This window comes from Leptonychotes weddellii, chromosome 3 (genome assembly GCF_054177405.1).
Source record: "Leptonychotes weddellii isolate Sample4059 chromosome 3, ASM5417740v2, whole genome shotgun sequence".
Lineage (NCBI taxonomy): Eukaryota > Metazoa > Chordata > Mammalia > Carnivora > Phocidae > Leptonychotes > Leptonychotes weddellii.
The window spans coordinates 121,640,005-121,660,630 of record NC_138371.1 but is presented as its reverse complement, the minus strand read 5'-3'; the positions used below and the strand labels follow the sequence as shown (position 1 = coordinate 121,660,630).

The window sequence follows — 20,626 nt, the reverse complement described above, 5'->3', positions numbered from 1 at the left end:
GGGGCCTTTAGAGATAATTAAGTTTAGATGAGGTCACGAGGGTAGAGCCCCATGATGGGACTGTTGTCCTCATAAGAAGAAGGGAGACCAAGGCTTTCTCTCAGCCATGTAAGGACAAAACAAGCAGCCAGCCATCTGCAAGCCAAGAAAAGATGTCTCACCAGAACCCAACCATGCTGGCACCCTGATCTCGAACTTCCAAGCCTCTGCAACATCAGAAATAAGTGTTCTTTAAGCCACCAGTCTATGATATTTTTGTAATAACAGCCAGAGTGGACTGAGACACGAAGTGCTGGTGAGAACATGGCGTAGCTGGAACAGTGACATATCACTGGTGGGAATGGAAATGGTAGAACCACTTTGGAAAAGGTTTGGTAGTTGCTACCCTAGTTAAAAAATCCCACTCCTAGGCATTTACCCCGGAGAAATGAAAACACATGCCCACACAAAGACTTGTAAGCAGAGACTCATAGCAGCATTATTTATAACAGCCCCAAACTAGAAACAACCCCGATGTTCATTAACTGGTTAATGGATAAATAAATTGGGATATATCCATGTAGTGGGATACCATTCAGTAATTTATGCCAAATAAAAGACTACATATCCTATGATTTCATTTATATGAAATCCCAGAAACAGTAAACCCTTATGACAAGAAAGCAGATCAGCGTTTCCTGGTGTCAGAGGTCAGGGTGGGGGACATCTGCAAAGGGACGGCAGAAACCTTTGTAAAAAAGTGATGGAAATGTTTTATACTGTGATTGTGATGGTGGTCACACAACTCTACACTCACCAATCTCACCAAGCTGTACTCTCCAGGGGTGGATTTTACTGTATGGAAATTTTAACTCCATAACGCTGGAATGGGGAAAAAGAGAATATAGAAAGTGGCTGGTTACTATATATAGATATATCCCAATAGTTTCCATTTATAGCAACAACCAGTTAAAGTACAAAGGAAAAATATCTCACGGTAGCAATAAAAGTATTTAGAAGTCAATTTTAAGAGACTGTAACTGAAGATTTAAATAAATTGAGATCCACTCAATTCTTAGAAGAGACTCATTGTAGAGACTATTGTAAAGATATCACTTACTCTCAAGTTAATGTAGGAGTTTAAGAAAATCCCAAATTAAAACACCAAGTTTTAGAATCTGGCAAAGGGAATCTAAAGTTCACGTAGAAGGATCCATTTTTAAGTGATTGGAAATGAGTGGTAAGAAGTTTGCTTTGTCAGATATTAAAATACACTATAAGGCTAAAATAATACAAAACTGTATGGACAGAACTGAAATTGAAAGATTCATAAAACAGAACCAAATTTGTTAAATCTCCCAATTATCCATGCATATAAAAGATTTCAGTATATGATAAAAATAGAATTTCAAATAAGTGGAGAAAGGATGGATTAGTCAACAAATGCAGTTGAGACACTTTCTTGGCCAAAAAGAAGAGGATGCATAGTAAGATATGAGTGAAATCATTTGTACTATCTTATGAACACCCCTTTCAGCTCAATAAGGAAAAGATGAAGAGCTGTATAGAAAAACAGGGTATCGGGGCGCCTGGGTGGCACAGTCGGTTAAGCATCCAGCTCGGGTTGTGATCTTGGGGTGGTGAGATGGAGCCCCGTGATGAGCCCCAAGTCGGGGCACAGAGTCTGCTTGAGCTTCTCCTTTTCTCTCTGCCCCTCCCGCTGGTGCTCTCTCTCTCTCTCTAAAAATAAATAAACAAGTCCTAAAAAAAAAGAAAAACAGGCTATTAGGGGTGGACCCCAGGATCCAAGCCCCATATTCCTGTCCCAAGCCTGGTACAGGACAGCAAGCCTGTCTGCCTTCTAGAAAGCATGAAGCTCTGTTATGAGGGTATCATGGGATCAGGATTGACCAAAGATTAGACACTCCTTTTTTCTGGGAATCATGTAAGTCTCTTCCCGGGTTTTCATGAGACCCTACAAAAGAAGGTAGACTCCCAATCAAGGGTTGAATGGCCCACTCCTAGATAGGGTGGAAGCTTGCCAATTCCATTTATTTTGATTTTTTTCAGCTCGATTAAACTTGTCCAATAGAAGAAGAGATACCTGCTCAAGGATGTTTATTATAAAATTTTGGCTGTTTTTAGTGGCAAAAGAAATTAGAAATAACCTGAAGTTGCATGGTTGGTTCAATTATCCACGCCACGGAGTAATATGCAACTATTAAGAGAAAGGGTATCAGCCTGCCTGGCTGGCTCAGTCAGTAGAGCACATGACTCTTGATTAGTTTAAAAAAGAGAGAGAGAGAGAGAGGGAGAGATGATATCTCGGCTTGGGTCCCCCAGAAAGAATTATACTGTGTTCCACCATGTTCATGGGGATGGCTCTCCCAGGGAGGCTGGAAGCAGGTGGGGGATGGGAAATGAGACAGGGAAGGAGGATGGAAGGCTCCCCTGATCTGAGGCTGCATCACTGAGCTTAGTAACTTAGGAACATCCCTCAGCAACAGGCTGGCTGGCCCAGGCTTGACTTTCTCCAGAGACTGTACATGCGTTACTGCTTCTCTGGGGAGTCCATCTCAGGGGAGGGAGGAAGAACTTATCCTGGGGCTCCCATATATCACTGCCAAAGGTCCATCCCGCGGCAGGTGGCTGGAAGCTGACTGGCTCCCAAGGACCTCACACCAGAGCTGCATCCCAGAGGCCTGGGGTGGGAGCGGGGAGCAAGGGCTGTCTGCTCGGGGCCCAAGGAAGTCAAGTCGGAGTTGGCTGCTGTGGTGGCAGCCGGACAGAACATCTTGTCAAGGGTCAGATGAGACCCAGAAGACCCGAGCCAGTGCCTAAGAGCTGTGGGATCTAATCATGACACCCAGCGCTGGCACGGGTGTGAGAAAGTAGCTGACTGGAATATAAATGGTGACTATCTCTGTGGAGTCTTTATTTTTTTTTTTTAAGATTTTATTTTTATTTATTTGAGAGACAGAGAGAGCATGAATAGGGGGAGGGGAGGCGCAGAGGGAGAGGGAGAAGCAGGCTCCCCGCTGAGCAGGGAGCCCAATGCGGGGCTCCATCCCAGGACCCCGGGATCATGACCTGAGCCAAAGGCAGAGGCTCAACCGACTGAGCCACCCAGGGGCCCCTCCTTGTGGAGTCTTTAAAAACTGGCTTCCTTTAGATCCAGCAATCCTACTTCCAGGATTTGTCCTGGGTAAATAATTACACACATTGACGAAAATGCCCAGAGTGCGTTCTATAGGACTGCCAGCAGCTGGAAAGAGCCTTAAGCCCAACAATTAGGGATTGGTTAGAATTATAATAAGGGGCACCTGGGTGGCTCTGTTGGTTGGGTGTCTGACTCTTGGTTTTGGTTCAGGTCATGATCTCAGGGTCCTGGGATGGAGCCCAGCAGGGAGTCAGCTTCCCCCCCTCCCTCTCTTTCTGCCCCTCCCCCCACTCATGCACCCTCTCTCTCTCAAATAAATAAATCTTGAAAAAATAGCTTATAATAAAGTATACTGAAATCCTCTGCCGTTATTTAAAATTATGAAGCAGTTCAAGAGATACTGATATGGATGGTCGCTGAACACAGTTAAGTGAAAAAAGCAACAAAGAATGAATAGTAGGATCCCATTTTCATAAAAACAACTCTGAAAAAACATTTATCTGGATATATATTTTCATACAAATTCTGGAAGGTTATTCTTAAGGATACGAACAATATCTCTGGTTAGTTTTATTTTTTTCTTCCTTTTATATCTGTAAATGTTATATGTTTGGCAATGATCACGGGAATATACAATTCAAACCAATTTTGTTTTAAAACACTGACTGACACAGGAAAAGCATTCTGACATTTTAGATATTTGAGCTACTTGAGGCTTAACATGTAAATGACTGATAAATACCATAAATTGAAATGATAGGATCATTCTTCCATTCATGGGATATCAACAAATTATCCAGAATAGCTCCTACAAACCAGGCACCACGCCAGGTACTGGGGATAGAGGAAGACAAAACAATTACAAATTGTGTGTTGTGTTACGAAGGACAAAACAAACAAACAAACAAACATGGTACTTCCCTAGGATATCCCTTCCATTTCAAAGGAAATATATTTTAGCAGCATTAAAATTTTTTGAAGTATTTCTATACTTCGTCTTATATTTTAGGTCTACAACAAAACATTCAATTAAATGGTAAAATGTACTTAAGAATTTTTAAATATTAGTCATAAAAATATAAAAATGAATAAGAATCCAGATCAGGAGGCCAATAAGAACATATATATGCAGACCTTCTTTTGTTGTTATTATAGAGTTTAATGTGGTTCTGAGCTTCCAAGCAGCCAGGTGAAAAGGGAGAAACATTTACATTGTTCTTGCTGTCAGGAAGCAGCAGATGAAGCAATTTTTTCAGGAGAAACTAAGCTTCTCCCAGCACTTCCCTGTAAAAGCCATTTCTCATATGGTTACGCCGACAGTGACATTAGTAACTACTATCCTCCATATGAAACAACTAGAGAAAAACTCTCTGCTACTCTATAAGCCCAGAGAGGACAAGGGCCATGCGTGTGTCTGTGTCGAGCACGGCACCTGGGCCCAAGGAGGATGGGAAATGAGGAACAGCAGAGTAGGATTTCACTCTGCGGTGTGGCTACCTAGACATCTATCCCTAATGCATGTCTTGTTCATGATGTCAGAAAACAAACTGGATTTTGGTCTGCAGAAGCAGAAGGGCTGTATACCCCTGTACTCTGAAAAAGGCCAGTGGTCACTATGGGTGCTATTCCTTGGACTTTCAATTTGGCATCATTTCTAAGCTTGTATTAGGTTCTCCAGAGAAACAAAACCAATGGGATGGGGATACACACAGACACACAGACACACAGACACACAGACACACAGGCACACAGAGGATCCATCATAAGGAACTGGTTTATGTGATTATGAAGGCTGACAAGTCCCATGATCTGCAGGGTGAGTGGGCACGCTGGAGCCCCAGGAAAGCTGATGATGTAGTTTTAGTCTGAGTCTGGAGGCCTGAGAACCAGGAGAACTGATGTAGTTTTAGTACAAAGGCTGCAGGCTTGAAACCCAGGAAAAGCCACTGTTTCAGTTTGAGTCTGAAGGAGGAAAAGGCCAATGTACCTACCAGTCTGAAGGTAGTCAGGCAGGAAGTAATCTAGCTTACTCTGCCCGAAGGTCAGCCTTTTTGTTCTGCTCAGACCTTCAACTGATTGGATGAGGCCCACCCACATTAGAGAGGGCCATCTCCCTTACTCAGTCTACTAGTTTAAATGTTATGTTATGTTATGTTATGCTATTTATTTGTTTATTTTAAAGGACGCTCCACGCCCAACATGGGGCTTGAACTTAATACCTGAAATCAAGAGTCACATGCTCTACCACATGAGCCAGCAAGGCACCCCTTAAATGTCAGTCTTATCCAAAACACCCTCACAAAACACTCAGAATAACATGTGGGCAAATAACTAGACATTCCATGGCTCAGTCAAGTTGACACAGACAATTAACCATCACAAAGCTTTACCATTAATAGACAGCGAAACCAACTGTGATTCACCAGGCCTGCCAAGTAGCATGAAGGCTATAAATGCATTTACCGGAGAGGAGATCTATTTTACAGCAAAACCGACAAAAAAGACAATGCCAAAAAAGGAAAGGGAAAACAGGAGACAGTAACAGACTGTGCACTAAAAGGCAACTTGAGACCTAATGATAAAGCAAGTAGGAGGAGGAAGAAATTTTTAGAATCCCAAGAGTCGGAGGCTGAAGTTATTGTCGTGGAAGGTGAGAACAGATGGTGATGCTAAATGGAAAAGGGTAATGTCCAAAATACACAAATTAATAGGGACTTGAGCAGCCACTGGGACTCGGGACTTCTTAAAGGAAGACCCATGGGTGTTAAGGTAGGATGAATGGGGACAGGTGAAGCCCGAGTTTTCCATGACAACTGTCCTTCACCCTGAAGGACAAGCCTAAGTCATGCTCTCAGTGAGGGAAGTATGGGAGGAACAAGTCAATCAGAGGGGTTTGATCTGAGGACAAGGAGTAGATTCAGGCAGATTCAGCTCTGTGGTAGGTTAATTCACGCAGCCAGGTACAGCACCAGACAGTAAGAGCTGCATAGCTGACTTCTCTGCCCCTTCACTTTTCCCTTGACCGTGCTCTTGCTCACAGATGCTCCCAGACCTTCCCATCTCAGACAGAACCCCAAGTCCTTGCCTGCTTCTTCTGTGTCTTTGAGCTACCTTCCTACACTCCTCTTCCTCCCACCACCAAGTCTCTAAAAGTCTTTCAGATGCTGCCTCCATTCTTTTTCTACCCCACTTGCTAAGTCCTTAGCTTCTCAAACAATACTTTTACCAATGACTTTTTTATTTTTCTGGGTAAACTTTACACCCAACATGGGGCTTGAACTTATGACCCTGAGATCAAAAGTTGCATGCTCCGCCAACTGAGCCAGCTAGGCACCCTTACCAATGATTTATTTATTTATTTTTTTAAGATTTTATTTATCTGTTTGAGAGACAGAGAGCGAGCAAGCGCGAGGGCAAGCACAGAACAGGGTGAGGGGCAGAGGGAGAATCAGTCTCCCCTCTGAGCAGGGAGCTCAAAGCAGGACTCGATCCCAGGACCCTGAGATCACGACCTGAGCAGAAGGCAGATGCTTAATCACTGGACCCAGAGGCTCCGGCTCAGCCCTCACCTTTTTTTACTTTTAAATGGTGCTGCACCGATTGACAGTGATCTTGTCATTCCTTCCCTTGGGTCCCAGGACCCAGCACTATCCTGGTTGTTGGTCCGGCCCACTGTCTCCCCTTCCTGGCTCTTCCTCTTCCTGCCTGTTCAATATATACACATTTTTAGACATTTTTAAAGATTCTGTTCTCATTCCTCAGCATTTTCACCTTTCTGTTCTCTCTTGCTCAGAAACTGCTCATTCCCAGAGCTTCCTGCTGTCTCCTCCAACGCAGTAAAAACGTCTAACTCCCTCCACTCTGCCCTGAATCTGTCTCTCCAGCTTGTCTTACAGTTTTGACTGCCTTCTGGCCATTTCCCCTCAACTACACACCAGAACCCCAGATGCATAGTTCTAAAATCTGACCTTCCTGTCTTCACTAACATTGTCAACAGTAACCACATCATCTCCACCCCCAGCGTACGAGCCGTCACTTTGACTTAACAACATTCTCCCCTGGAAGGGCTGTTGGATTTAGCTTTCTTCCCCATTTTAACTTCCAATTCCACCTTAGCTCAGCCCTCTTTCATCTCACTGTCCAAATACTGCACTTGCTTTTTAGCTGATCTTTTTGCTCCTTCACTATCCTTTTCAATCCACCATTCACTGTGCTGGGAGGGAATTCTCCATGTACCCCTCGCATTCCTGCACCGTCTGAAGTGTCTGAGCACAGGCATTTACACCAATTGAAGAATCTTTATATAAGAAGACACTCCAAGGTAGTAATGCTTAAAGAGATCTCTCCCTCCTGAGACGTTCCAGAGTAGTAAAGATAAAGACCTGCCTTTCCTTCCCAGAGAAGATTTGTTTACATTCTTGAGTAAAGATAAGGGCTCTCTCACGAAGGATGAGCGGGTCACCAGCAACTCCAGATAAGGCAGGAGCCTAATTTTGCGGTTTCTCCGGTAAATGCCCCCACTGCATGTGCAGGTAGCAGCGGGCCCTCACTGTGCTGCCCTGCGGCACTTGGGGGAATCAAGCAGGCTAACTTGTTGATTTGTAAGAAGGGTACAATCTCAGGCCCTTTACAATTCCTGACTTAGCACAATACCACCAAATTATTTTGGAAAGATCGGCTTTGACCATGCTACTTCCTTGCCTGAGATCTTTCTTCAACGGCTTCCTATTACAGAAGGAAATTCAAGGTCTTACTTGTCATTCAAGTGCCTTTCTGGCCTGTGCTCACTCCTTCCCTAGGTAGACCCTGTGCTCTAGTCAATCAGGAGATGGGTCCCAAAACACAGACATCCATATCCTGCCTCCCTGCGCTGGCCATGCCTGGAATGCTCTCCTAAGATTGCAGATGAGGGGGAAAAAGCCAAGAAGCACCCGTGCACAAAACGCCATGGCCATCTTTGAGGAACAGGGAACCAAACCACTGATTTCTCTATTTATGTTGCCAGAACTCCCACCAGGTGCACTGGTGGGAGATCAGCGTGTCCTTCACCCTGGCCACAACCAACCGGGCTGCAGCCCCGGGGAACCACATGCTGGTTGGACATCGGGGAGCCGAAGTGCCTCTGGGAATGCTTGGCTGGAAATGCTGTCCAACTAGGAGCTCTGCATTTGATGGTGGCCAACGCATCCCAATGTCTCCTCCCTTTTGAGAAGTTTAAAGGAGTAAGAAGAGGCAGCTCAGGTTCTAGTGTGAACAAGTGAGTCACAGTTCCAGTTCTCTGGGAGGCTTTCTTTCCCAATCTTTGCCTATCCACATTCCTGGGTATTTGGCTGGGTAAACTCCCAGCCAAAGATACTGAGAGCACGCGTTTTTCTTGTAGGCTTTAAGCTTCATTCGAGCGTCCTCCTCAGCAATCTCTAAGATATGTGTACAAAGACGCTGGCTGAAGCATGGTGTGTAAACAGCAAAATAAAAACATGCCTATTAATATAAGCTGGCTAAGTTATCATATTTCATCATCAGTTATAAGATACATCCCAATTTCGCAGATATAAATATCAATAAAATAGCCCACAGTGGTTTTATGTCACTGATTGTTCCAATATGTGAAAAAAAATGTGCCTTTTAGAATTAAAAAAACTAAGGTATTGTGCACTCATACAGTGGACTCTTCTGCAGCTGGGACAGGTAAAATAGGGCTGTGGGAGGAACATTTCCTTCAGAACAGGGGGTGGGCAGAGACAGGAGAAACGACTGCATGCATCGGCTTACGCCTCAAGGTGCCACAAATGGAGAGGTGTGTGATGTTACCTGTAACAGTTGTGCTGGAAAAGCAGACTTAATTTTCTTAAACTAGGAGGTGGGCATATGGGTGTATGTTTTAGTATCATTATACATTTTTGTACGTCTGAAATATGTTATACTACATTTTCTTTAAGAGGGCTAGCCACCTCTTTTACTGCCCCTGTTCTTTGGGAGACCTTGTGTCCAATGACAGCTTAAAAAATCAGGTTGAAGGACCTAGTCACTGTCTCTTATTTCCACATGTAAGTTTTTAGGAAAGAAAGAATTTCACATCCCAGCAACACCTGGTATGTGCACACATCCAACTGATCAACATTTAGAGACCTAAGTGATTACTAAAATTTTGTTTTCTCCTTCTTTCTCAATACTATAGACTTTGGCTTCACATCAACCACAGTTTGGCCTAGATCAAAGCAAGATCAAATTTGCAAAAAAGCTATTTTGGCATAGTTGTTAACAACAACAAAAAGCCTTTAGGGGCTCAGTCGGTTAAGCGACTGCCTTCAGCTCAGGTCATGATCTCAGGGTCCTGGGATCGATGTCATATTGGACTCCTTGCTGGGGTGGTGGGGGTCTGCTTCTCCCTCTCCCTCTGCTGCTCCCCCTCCTTGTGCTCTCTCTGTCAAATAAATAAATAAAATCTGTAAAAAACCCACAAACTTTAAAAAACGTGTGTGCATGGAGGAGGGGGGCATTTCAACAGAATTCCCTTAAATACTAACCTCCTGGTTATTTATAAAGTGGGTTGAATTTTTAGGGACACGGTTCCCAAAGCCGGGCATGATTCAAAGAGTGCAAGTTTTGGAGCCAGACTCTGTTGACTCAGAACCATGCCAGCTGTGTGGCCCTGTAAAGTCACCTAACTTTGCACGGCGTGTTTTCTCCTCTGTAAAACAGGGACCATAAGTAGATTACAGGGTGTTGTAAAGATCGGAAATAGTAAACACGGTGCTGTGCCCGGCATACAGTCATTACCCAAAACATGGTGATTACTCGGGGCACGCGGGATGTTTTGTCTCGGTACCGGCGCTCGGACTTTGCGCAGTGCGCCTCCTCATCTCTCCCTGCTCCCCCTGGGGCACTCAAGAACTCTCTCGCTCTCAATTTGTTTCCGTTCAACATTTATGTGCAGGTCACGTAAGCCAAGGCCTCTGGATGGCTTACAATCAAACTAACATAACACAGTACAGAAATAACCATTTCAGAGGGTTTTTTTGTTTGTTCGTTTTTAATGTGGCAGAGGAACTGGCACCCCCAGGAAGGTGCGCTCTTTCTACACGAGGGGACCGAGAGGGGCAGCACCGCGGCCTCCAGGCACCTCCCGGTCTCCGCAGACCGCCCGCCCGCTGCAAGGCGTGGGGCGGCCGGCTGGTCCCGGTCCTTTTCCGGGAACACCCCGCGACCGGGAGGGGAGGCTCCCGAGAGCGGCAGCGTCCGCACTTACCAGGGCGAAATGCACCAGGGCGTCGTAGCAGAGCCAGGCCAGCACCCCGCGGTCCGCCGCCCCCCGGCCGCGGCCCAGGCGCAGGCGCAGCGCGCAGCCCGCGAGCAGCAGCGCGGCGCACAGCAGCAGCGAGCGGCCGGCCGCCGCCCCCAGCTCCCAGCCCGCGCCCATGCAGCCGGCGGCCGGCGGCCGGGGGCCCTGTAACGGGGAGCCGGCGGAGAAGCGGCGGGGCGGGGCCGCCGGGCCGGGGCGGGGCTGCTCGGCGCCCGCGGGCGGGTGAGACGCTTCGCTTCCCGCCCCGCCTCGGGGCCGGCCAGCCGAGCCTGGAGGCTTTCACGAGTCGGGATCTTGCTCACACACCCGCCTAGTGCCTGGACCGGGCCTCTTCCCAGACGAAGCCCAAAAGACTGGTAGTAGCCACACCTTCTGATGCGCTTTGATTTTCAACAAGGTTCAAAACCTTAAGCGACAAAGCCAAGTCCATATGGTAGAAATTTTGGCAATAGACCGGGAAGAATTTTAGGAACAAAAGGTTCTAATTAAGCCCTTGCAAGTCTTGCAGGAGGGGTGAGGGCCAAAGGTATTGTCAGCCACCAGCAGGCTTTTTAAAGCCCTGGTGGCTTACTCTGACCCTATTTCTTTAAAAACCCACAGAAGCACCAAAGTATGGGGGGAGGGGGGGAGCAATAGGTCGTATTGGCTTGACGCTGGATTCTTTGAACGTTATCCTATCCAAGTCACAACAACCCTAGGAGGTCAATGTTTTCCTAGTTTACAAATATGAAAACAGCCTCAACGTAACTTGCCTACGGACTCTCAGTGACAACGGAAGCCAGAACCCACGAGACCTTTGCTTTCTGACCCTGCACGCTGACGTGTTAGTAGGCAATTACAGCTCTCCCCTAATGAAGAGCCAATTTGTCCTGATCATGCGTTAACGTTTTCTCTCTGCTTTTGCTAGCATCTTGTTTGCTTTTAACCTTCTCCTCATTCCCTTCCTTAGGCCTCTGTTACTTAGAGACTTAGCACTGGAGAAAGGAGTAAGAGTTTAAAAAGATTGTAACCCTTACTGACCAAGCCTGTGTTTTCACTTTTGGATAGCCAGATAAAATACAGGATGCCCAGATAAACTTGAGCTTCAAATTTAAAAAAAAAAAAAGGAATTTTTAAATGCTTATATTGAAGTATCACTAGGGTACTTGTGATAAAAAATTATTCGTTGTTTTAAAAGGTGGTATATACATACAATGGAATATTATTCAGCCACAAATAGGAAAGATTTCCTGTCACATGCTACAACATGGATAAACCTTGAGGACGTTATGCTGAGATGAGCCAGTCACAAAAAGAGAAATAGTGGTATGATTTCATTTCTATGTGGTATCTAAAGTAAGCATATTCCTAGAGACAGAAAATAGAATGGAAGTTGCCAGGGGCTCTGGAGAGGGTGAAAAGAGGAGTTGTTTAATGGCTATAGAGTTTCAACTTTGCAAGATGAAAAAGTTATGGAGTATGGTTGCACAACAATGTGATATTACTTAACACTACTGAACTGTTCGCTTAAAAATGGTTAAGATGGCAAATTTTGTTATGTGTATTTTACCACAATTTAAAAATATGATTTCTGGCACTGAGCACAATTTCAAAAACTTTCTATCCTGGTTACTCCCTATGTAATACTTTATATAGCATTTAACACCAGATAAATTGTTATTTATTTACGCATTTATTGCTAGTCTCTTGCCCTCCCTTTCAGAGCAAAATAAAAACCTAATTAGATTGTCTCCATATTGTGTCCCTGCTCCTCAGTCCTTCCTACTCTAGTTTCCACCCTCGTCTCAGTGATATAGCTCTCACTATGGTGACTGGTGATGTCCCCAAAGGACATTTCCTGTCCTCACTTTACTTCTCAACAGCACCACTGGGCACTGGAATCTCTTTCCCTCCATTTGCTGAGGAAACACAGCATTTACTTTTGACCTCCCTATCTATACCTTCTGATCCCTTTGCAAGTTCATCCTCCACTACATGCCCATTCAATGTTGGAACTCCACAATGCTGTCCTAAGCCCTGTTCTCACTCCAAATGCTGGACCCAGGTAGTTTCATGCTCACCCCCTGCATTAATAACCACCAAAACAGGCAGAGAATTCAAATCTCTAGCCCAGCTCTTCTCTGACCTCCAGACCAGTATTTCCAACTGCCCTACTTGACAGTCATTTAGATGTCTCAACACAACCCAAACTGAACTCATCACCTTCTCTTCCCTACATCTGAGTCTTTTCCAGTGTTCCCTATCTTGTGCTACTTCCACTCATCAGTTACTGCAACCCAGAAACCTATAAATCATCCTTGGTATTTCCCGCTCCTCAAACTCCAGATCTAAGGCATCATCAACTATTTTAGCTATCGAGTATCTCTTGATCCCATCCACTTCATGGACCAAGCTGTTCACCATCTCTTGCCTCCGTGCTTCACACTCACCAATGTGACCTCTAGACATCATTAACCCCAAGTACCTTTCCTGTCCTTACCTTAACAGCCAATGATTGTTATTACACATGATTCTTCTATCATCACTCTTGTAGAATGATAATGATGAGTAATAATGATTTCCCATTGCTCTTAGACTGACTTACCAGCTGTGGGGCCTGGCCCCTACCAATCTCTTTAGCCCCTCCCATGTCCCTCGTAATCCTGCTCCCTGTCATTATTTTTGCTCTAGTTATACTTTTTTTTTAAGATTTTATTTATTCATTTATTTATTTATTTATTTATTTATTTAACAGAGACAGAGAGAGAGAGCACAAGCAGGGGGAGCAGCAGAGGGAGAGGGAGCAGACTCCCTGCTGAGCAGTGAGCCCGACTCAGGGCTCGATCCCAGGACCCCAGGACCATGACCCGAGCCAAAGGCAGATGCTTAACCGACTGAGCCACCCAGGTGCTCCCCCTATACTTGCTTTCTTTCACTCCCTTTAACTCACCATGGTGCTTCCTACATGATTGACGACAAGGATAGATATAAACAGAATCTGATCTTATTATGAGGAAAACTGGGCTGAAATCCATAATATGGCATTTATAAATTCTTATATTTAGGTTTGAAAGTGAAAATGCCTAACTACTGAGTCAAAGAGAGCTGATGACAAGGGGAGCTGAGGCTGTTACTTCATCACAAGTCTAATTATCATGAGCTGGTAGAATAATTAAAAAACTCTCCTCCACATTAATAGAATTAAGTGTCCAGGTAATGGAATGTTCCTATTCCATTTTACCCAGAAACTAGTCACATCACCCTCTATTCTTGGGGTCTTTGGAATGCATGATGTGACAGGAACCAGTTCCAGGAACGACTTCATGCACAGATGGCTGAAATGCATGGGGTGTCCAGGTAGAGGAAGGCAACTGATAAATGCAGATCTGCCTCTTCTGCTAACTAGGAATAACAAAAAAGTTTATTTATAAAGATGGTCATTTAAGAGTGGTGCCTTTTGTTCAGTATTAAGAAAAGAGTTGGAGGGGCGCCTGGGTGGCTCAGTCGGTTAAGCGACTGCCTTCGGCTCAGGTCATGATCCTGGAGTCCCGGGATCGAGTCCCGCATCGGGCTCCCTGCTCGGCAGGGAGTCTGCTTCTCCCTCTGACCCTCCCCCCTCTCATGTGCTCTCTCTCATTCTCTCTCTCTCAAATAAATAAATAAAATCTTTAAAAAAAAAAAAAAGAAAAAAGAAAAGAGTTGGTAACAACTAAAGCTATTCCACAAAGTAGAACAGGCTCACTTAAGAGTGTTTCATTATTGCTTCTCAAACTCTCCAACTCCTGCAGGAATGTTTCCGTAAAATAGCCTGCCTCAAAAATCTGATTTTATCTTTAAAATGTGTCCTTTACTCTGTAACACTTAGGCTTGTATTACCATAAAACTGCTCTACTTATCATCAAGTAAAACTGCTGTCCCATGAAGATGTGTTTATCTTGTAGATTTACAGGTTACTTGGCACAAGGCCCTGTTTCTCTTTGGGTACCAGTTTGACAAGAGACTGACTCAAGAAGGTGGATGGCAATTTTGTTAGGGTAGGGAAGAGGAATGTTGCAGAAGTTCCCTGCAGGGAAGACATCCTTTATAGCATGACTCAACCATAGTTCTACTGCTTTTGATCATTTTTAATAAACTTGTAAGTTTCCTGATGGGGCCAATCTCTCACAGTTCTTCAAAGAAGTGCTTTTCAGACTCGGCTGTGATTTTCTGGTCACACCCCAGCTTTCCCAGAGAACTTAAATATCTCAACTAAAATGTCTGAAAAACACTGCTACAGGGCAGTGTTGTGAAAATTGTGGGCAAGTAACACATTTGCTTGTTTCACACACCTTCTCTTTGTAGCCACAGGATGAATTCAAGAAGGTTAGTAGTTCCCCCATATTCCCATTTCTATCCTAAGTCCTTTGCAATAGATGGGGCTTAGTACTACCAGGAGTTCCTGCAGATTGGTGATAGGGCTGGCTGATTTCTCCTAAAATGGAGAATGAAGAAAAGGCATACTTGTGTCTCCTCTTTTTATCTGATTCATCTGAGCAAAGTCTGGGACTCTTTACACAACAAAGAGGCATGACTTAGGCCAGTGGTTTGCACCCAGGCAAATTTGGCTCCCAGGGGACAGACATTTGGCAATGCCTGGAGACAATTTTTGTTGTCACGACGACTGGGGAATGCAGAGGTACTTAGTGGGCCTAAAGATGCTGCTAAACATCCTACAATGCAAAGGACACCCCCCCACACACAAAGAATCAGCCAGCCTAAAATGTCATTATTGCAGGGTTTGAGAAACCCTGATTTAGGTCAAAGTTAGTTGAGGGGTTTCATGGACAAATAAGGAGGCTAAAGGAGGTGAACAGGCTATATTCTCACATCCCTTTCCCCAAACACTTTCTCTTAATATAGTACTGAGCCTGTGTCTGTCTATATACACATAGACAGATACACTCCTATCTCTAGATAGTACTTTTTGAGAATCATTCTACCACTACTTTTTAGCTTTATGTACAACATAAAGAGTTCCTTTAAAACTTTAGACAAATGAGTGGTGGGTTATATAGAGCACTCCTTGGGTTATATGCCTTAAGACTTAGAGCTTAATGTACAGAAATTATACTTCCTTTCTCCAAATAGATTTAATTGAAATCCCCCGGTTCAACTAGGGTTATGAAAATTCGTAACTATCACTGTAAGACAAATGACATTCATGAATTTTCACTTGCAATAATCCTCTAAAAAGGACAACTCTTCTGAAGGAAATCATGGCAAGATGACATAAAAGTACTATCACATTTATTTACTTATACACACACTGACTTCTTTCAAAAATAATTTGAAGTGGCATTATACTAAAGTAAAAATATTTGTATATTCCAAAGTTCAGTTCCTCTTTTTTTTTTAATATATTTTTTTTTTTTTAAAGATTTTATTTATTCATTTGACAGAGAGAGACACAGCAAGAGAGGGAACACAAGCAGGGGGAGTGGGAGAGGGAGAAGCAGGCCTTCCGCTGAGCAGGGAGCCCAATGCGGGGCTCAATCCCAGGACCCTGGGATCATGACCTGAGCCGAAGGCAGACGCTTAACGACTGAGCCACCCAGGCGCCCCTCAGTTCCTCTTTTGTCCTTTTAATTAATCCAAGATTTCATTTAGAGCCACAACCTCTATCTCATAGATTACAACTTCCCAGTTTACTTCAATTACTATCTTCCACAGTTACTTGTTCTCAAGGATTAGGCTGTGAAGTTTGATTTTGTTTGTTTCATGAAAGTCATAATCACACCATTTTCTCAAATGGCCCTTCTAAGTCACGGTATTTAAACCTGAGGTAGGCAGGGAGAAGGCCACGTGACGAGGATGACAGCGGGGGCTGGAGGGACGCAGCTACAAGCTGAGGAACCCCCAGCACTGCCAGGCACCCCAGAAGCTGGGAAGAGACAGAGAAGGGTCCTCCCCAGAGCCTTCAGAGAGGGTCCCAGCCCGCACCTTGATTTCCGACTTCTGGCCTCCAGAACTGTGCAACAGTAAGTTCCTACTGTTCTAAGCCACCTGGTTTGCGGTACCGTTATGGCAGCTCAGGAAATTAATAAAGATTTGGGTATTTCTTATTTGTCACAAAATACTCTGAAATCTAGCACTGTTATTGTCCTGGTTTGTTAGAGTGGAAGAGTGAAATTAAAATACAACGAAAGATTAATTCATGATTTGCCTCCTTGTGGCTGATGTCTGAAAAATAGTTCCAAATTTAAATTTAAACACGCAGAAAACAAAACTAAGAAATTAAACTTTTAGAAATAAGTTCTTCAATGTTTTATCGTATTTGATAGCAGCTTTTTTTTTATTGGTTACAAAACCTAAGCCCATATACAAAATTAGGAACACATTTAGATGCCTCTTTTGAAAGAACGTTTAGTCTTTTTTAACTGAGTTTAAAAAAAATAAAAACAATGCAATTTTTCAACACTGTTCTGAAAACTTAAAAGTGCAGCAATATACTTAGTTTCCTTTGTCTACGAAATGGCGCAATTCCAATTCCAAACTGATAAGGTCACAACAAACTGAATCAAGCAAATGCATACATATGTCTGCACTACTTGATGCTAATGTTCACTTATGTTAGTTCGCACTTAAAACACAAGAGAAAATAGGAATCGGCACAGTAGAGGCCCAATTTAATCTCAATGTGTGCAAAATTTAAAAGGTAACTGTCAGTAAGTAGTATGGAGAGTCTGGAAGAAACTAAACTGGAAGGGGTACAATTCACAATATCGAGAAGATTTGGACTTTAAGGGTTTCACCGAAGTTTGTGACCTTAATTAGCTTTGACTTTGTTATTCCTACTTTTAGTGAACACCACACAGTTTCAAAAATTTCAACTACAGTGTCTGAACAGGATGCAGTTACCATATGAAGCTTTAACTCAAAATTTGGATAAAGAAAAAAAGGCACAATGAACTTCAACTCAATTTTATGTGCACAAGAGTTGAAAAATCTGAGCCACCTTAAAGAGAAATTGATTCTAAAATTTATAAAACCTATAAATAGAGGCCAAACCACTATATTAAAACAGATTCTCTAGCAAGTAAAAATCTTGCAGTTTAAACATACGCTTGTATCCATTTTAGATACAAGACAAAACTCACTCTTTAAAGTGGCTCCACCTTGGCAGATACATATATTTGTAATGAATGCACACCTGCTATGTGTTGTTTATCAGTGAAAACACCCCAGCTGATTCACAAAGCTCTGATGGCATCTGTCTCCTCTTCATCACAGTAAATACACCCCCCATCGGATACTAAATTCGTTTAGATTTTCTATCCCTTCACATCAATGCATTGGGAAATTATACCCAGTAAACAATAGCAACAAAACCATTTCTGTGACAGCACAAATTATTCAGTTTAAAATTTTTCAAATCCATATTCTTTCATTAATAACTGGGTCAGACAATTTACCAAAAGCTAGACTTTACATAGTAATACCAGATATTGCAGAATTGCTTAAAGATCACTGCAAATCAGGTTTATGTCAAATAACTGCAGATTATTCCTCTACACAGATCCTTGTCTGAATCTTTTAATATATGAATATGCCTTTAGAGTAGGATCTGAATTAACTTTCCCAATACTCAAAGAATGAAGTTTTATAACACTTCTAAATAGTTGCTGGTTTGTTGCCAACCACATTATCAAAAGCACTGGTTACTAAGTAAAAAATATTTTAAGACTAAATTACAGTAAACATGAAAGCTCCACAGTTTAAACCCAATATAAATCAACCATATCCAATTATCAATTTAAAACAAAAAATATTAACTCCTGAAAGCTGAAAGCAAGATTTTTTTTTTTTAAAACATCACCAATCGGTACTTTAGACCTTTGTTTTTTGTTGTTGTTTTTTATTTGTTTTTCTCTTTATAGTCAGGGACTCTTGCTTTCAACTTAAACAGAAGTTCAAGTCCATAACAGGTTGCAGCTCAGGTAAAATACCATGCACAGCATTTGATTACTTCAAAACAGCAGGAACACACAGGCTGAAGTGAGTGGTCAAATAGGGCTTGCTGTTCTCAAAAATTAGGTATAATGGCGAAAGCATTACCATCCATAGCTAAAGTTCTTCCTCCAACCCTGGCTTCTGAGGCAGATAATAAACACATCAATTACTGGTAGATGAAGCGCAGTTTTTTTAAAACTTATCTGTTTAATCAATAACCAAGTTTCTTTTTTTAAGTTACTTTTTTTGTGTGTCAGTTCCACCAATGAAAATCATTTGGCTTGTACTTTAAAATCTATTCTTCCACATAAAGAATATGAAAATATGTTTGTGGAGGACAATGATGGAGGCTCAGATCAGACTGCACCTCTTTAAAGTCTTCCAACGTGTATATGCATCATACCAAAGTGTCTTGATCCACAGCGCACCATTTTCCAAAGGAATATCAAGTGGGCAGCTGATATGCCACCATGATGGAATATTCTAAACTGGAGACTGCAGTTGTCAGCGTGTGGCACCAGGGAACAGGGAAAAATAGGGTAGTTGAGATTGTTAAGGAGAATTCTAAAACAGTTTAGGAAATCATGCATATGCATTTACAGTCCATGTGATAGTAACTTTTGGCAACTGCAAAGTGACTGAGACATGGCTTGCTTTAGAAGCATCAAAACGAAGAGGCATGTGTGTTTTGGAGCCTTTTGTTGTTGTTCTTCTTCTTGTCATTTGGTAGCCATCTGGTGGTGCTTCGTATTGAACTGGGAAAGATGCTGCACTCAACTGAACTTAAAAATTAAATTCTTTTGTTTGAAGGTTGGCTGTTGGGTCAAAATTGTAAGTACCTCCTTGTGTTGCTTCAGGAATGAGGCTAGGATCTTCATCAATCTATAAAAAGCAAAAAAAAAAAAAGTCCTTATTATGTTAAGATACTACATGTTGTGGTATAAGCAGAACTTACTTCTTACGGGAGTTCTATACAAATGTTGTATAATCATTCTGTATGTTTCAATCAATAAAAATATTTAAATCAATAATAATATTAAGAAATTTAACAATTTACTTTTTTTTTTAAAGATTTTTATTTCTTTATTTGACAGAGAGACACAGCGAGAGAGGGAACACAGCAGGGGTGAGTGGGAGAGGGAGAAGCAGGCCTCCCGCTGAGCAGGGAGCCCGATGTGGGGCTCGATCTCAGGACCCTGGGATCATGACCTGAGCTGAAGGCAGACGCTTAACGACTGAGCCACCCAGGCGCCCCCGCAATTTACTTTTTTTTTTAAGTTTTTTTTTTTTTTTTTAAGATTTATTTATTTTAGAGAGAGTGCGGGCATGAGAGCCGGAGGAAAGGGCAGAGGGAGAGAAAATCTCCAGCAGACTCCCTGCTGACCCCGGAGCCCAAAGTGGGGCTCAATCTCATGACCCTGAATCATAACCTGAGCCAAAATCAAGAGTCTAAGAGTTGGATGCTCAACCGACTGAGCCACCCAGGTGCCCCAAGTAATTTAACAATTTAATTAAACTGAACACACATTTAAAAATTGCTCCAATTTTTTTACCCCCTCCCCCTGCCCTGCCCCATTCTTAAGTTTCTGTATCTGTAGATTTATTTTACCTATCTGAACACACATCATTTCTATAATTACAGTTGACCTTTGAAAAACACCGGGGGCTAGGGGCACCAACCCCTCCCCAGTGCAGAGTCAAAAATCCAAGTATAACTTCTGACTCCCCAAAACTTAACTACGAATAGCCTACTGTTGGCTGGAATGGAAGCCTTACAGATAACAAACAGTTGACTTAACATATATTTTGTATGTTATACATATTATATACTGTATTTTTATAATGAAGTAAGCTAGAGAAAAGAAAATGTTACTAAGAAAATCATAAGAAAGAGAAAATACAGTTTTTTGAAAGATTTTAATTTGAGAGAGAGAGAGAGACAAAGAGAGCATGAGCAGGGGGAGGGACAGAGGGACAGAGGGACAAGCAGACTCCCCGCTGAGTGGGGAGCCCCACACGGGGCTCCATCCCAGGACCCTGAGATTATGACCTGACCCGGTCAGATATTTAACTGACTGAGCCACCCAGGTGCCCCAGAAAATACATTTACAGTACTGTACTGTATTTATATATAAAAAAAAATCTACCTATAAGTGGACCTGTGCAGTTCAAACACTTGTTCAAAAGTCAACTGTATTATTTCTTCCCATTTAACA

The 20,626-nt window shown here is 42.9% G+C and overlaps 1 protein-coding gene across 1 annotated transcript in view; it reads right to left on the bottom strand.

The window, feature by feature from the left end:
- Positions 1–16,733: 16,733 nt before the first annotated feature.
- The window catches only part of KPNA3 (karyopherin subunit alpha 3), a 92,707-nt gene continuing 88,814 nt past the window's right edge, over positions 16,734–20,626 (bottom strand). Inside the window, exon 17 of the mRNA XM_081814902.1 lies at positions 16,734–19,292. Coding sequence (XP_081671028.1) covers positions 19,194–19,292 — 99 coding nt within the window. The 3' untranslated portion in view covers positions 16,734–19,193. The remainder of the gene's footprint in view (positions 19,293–20,626) is intronic.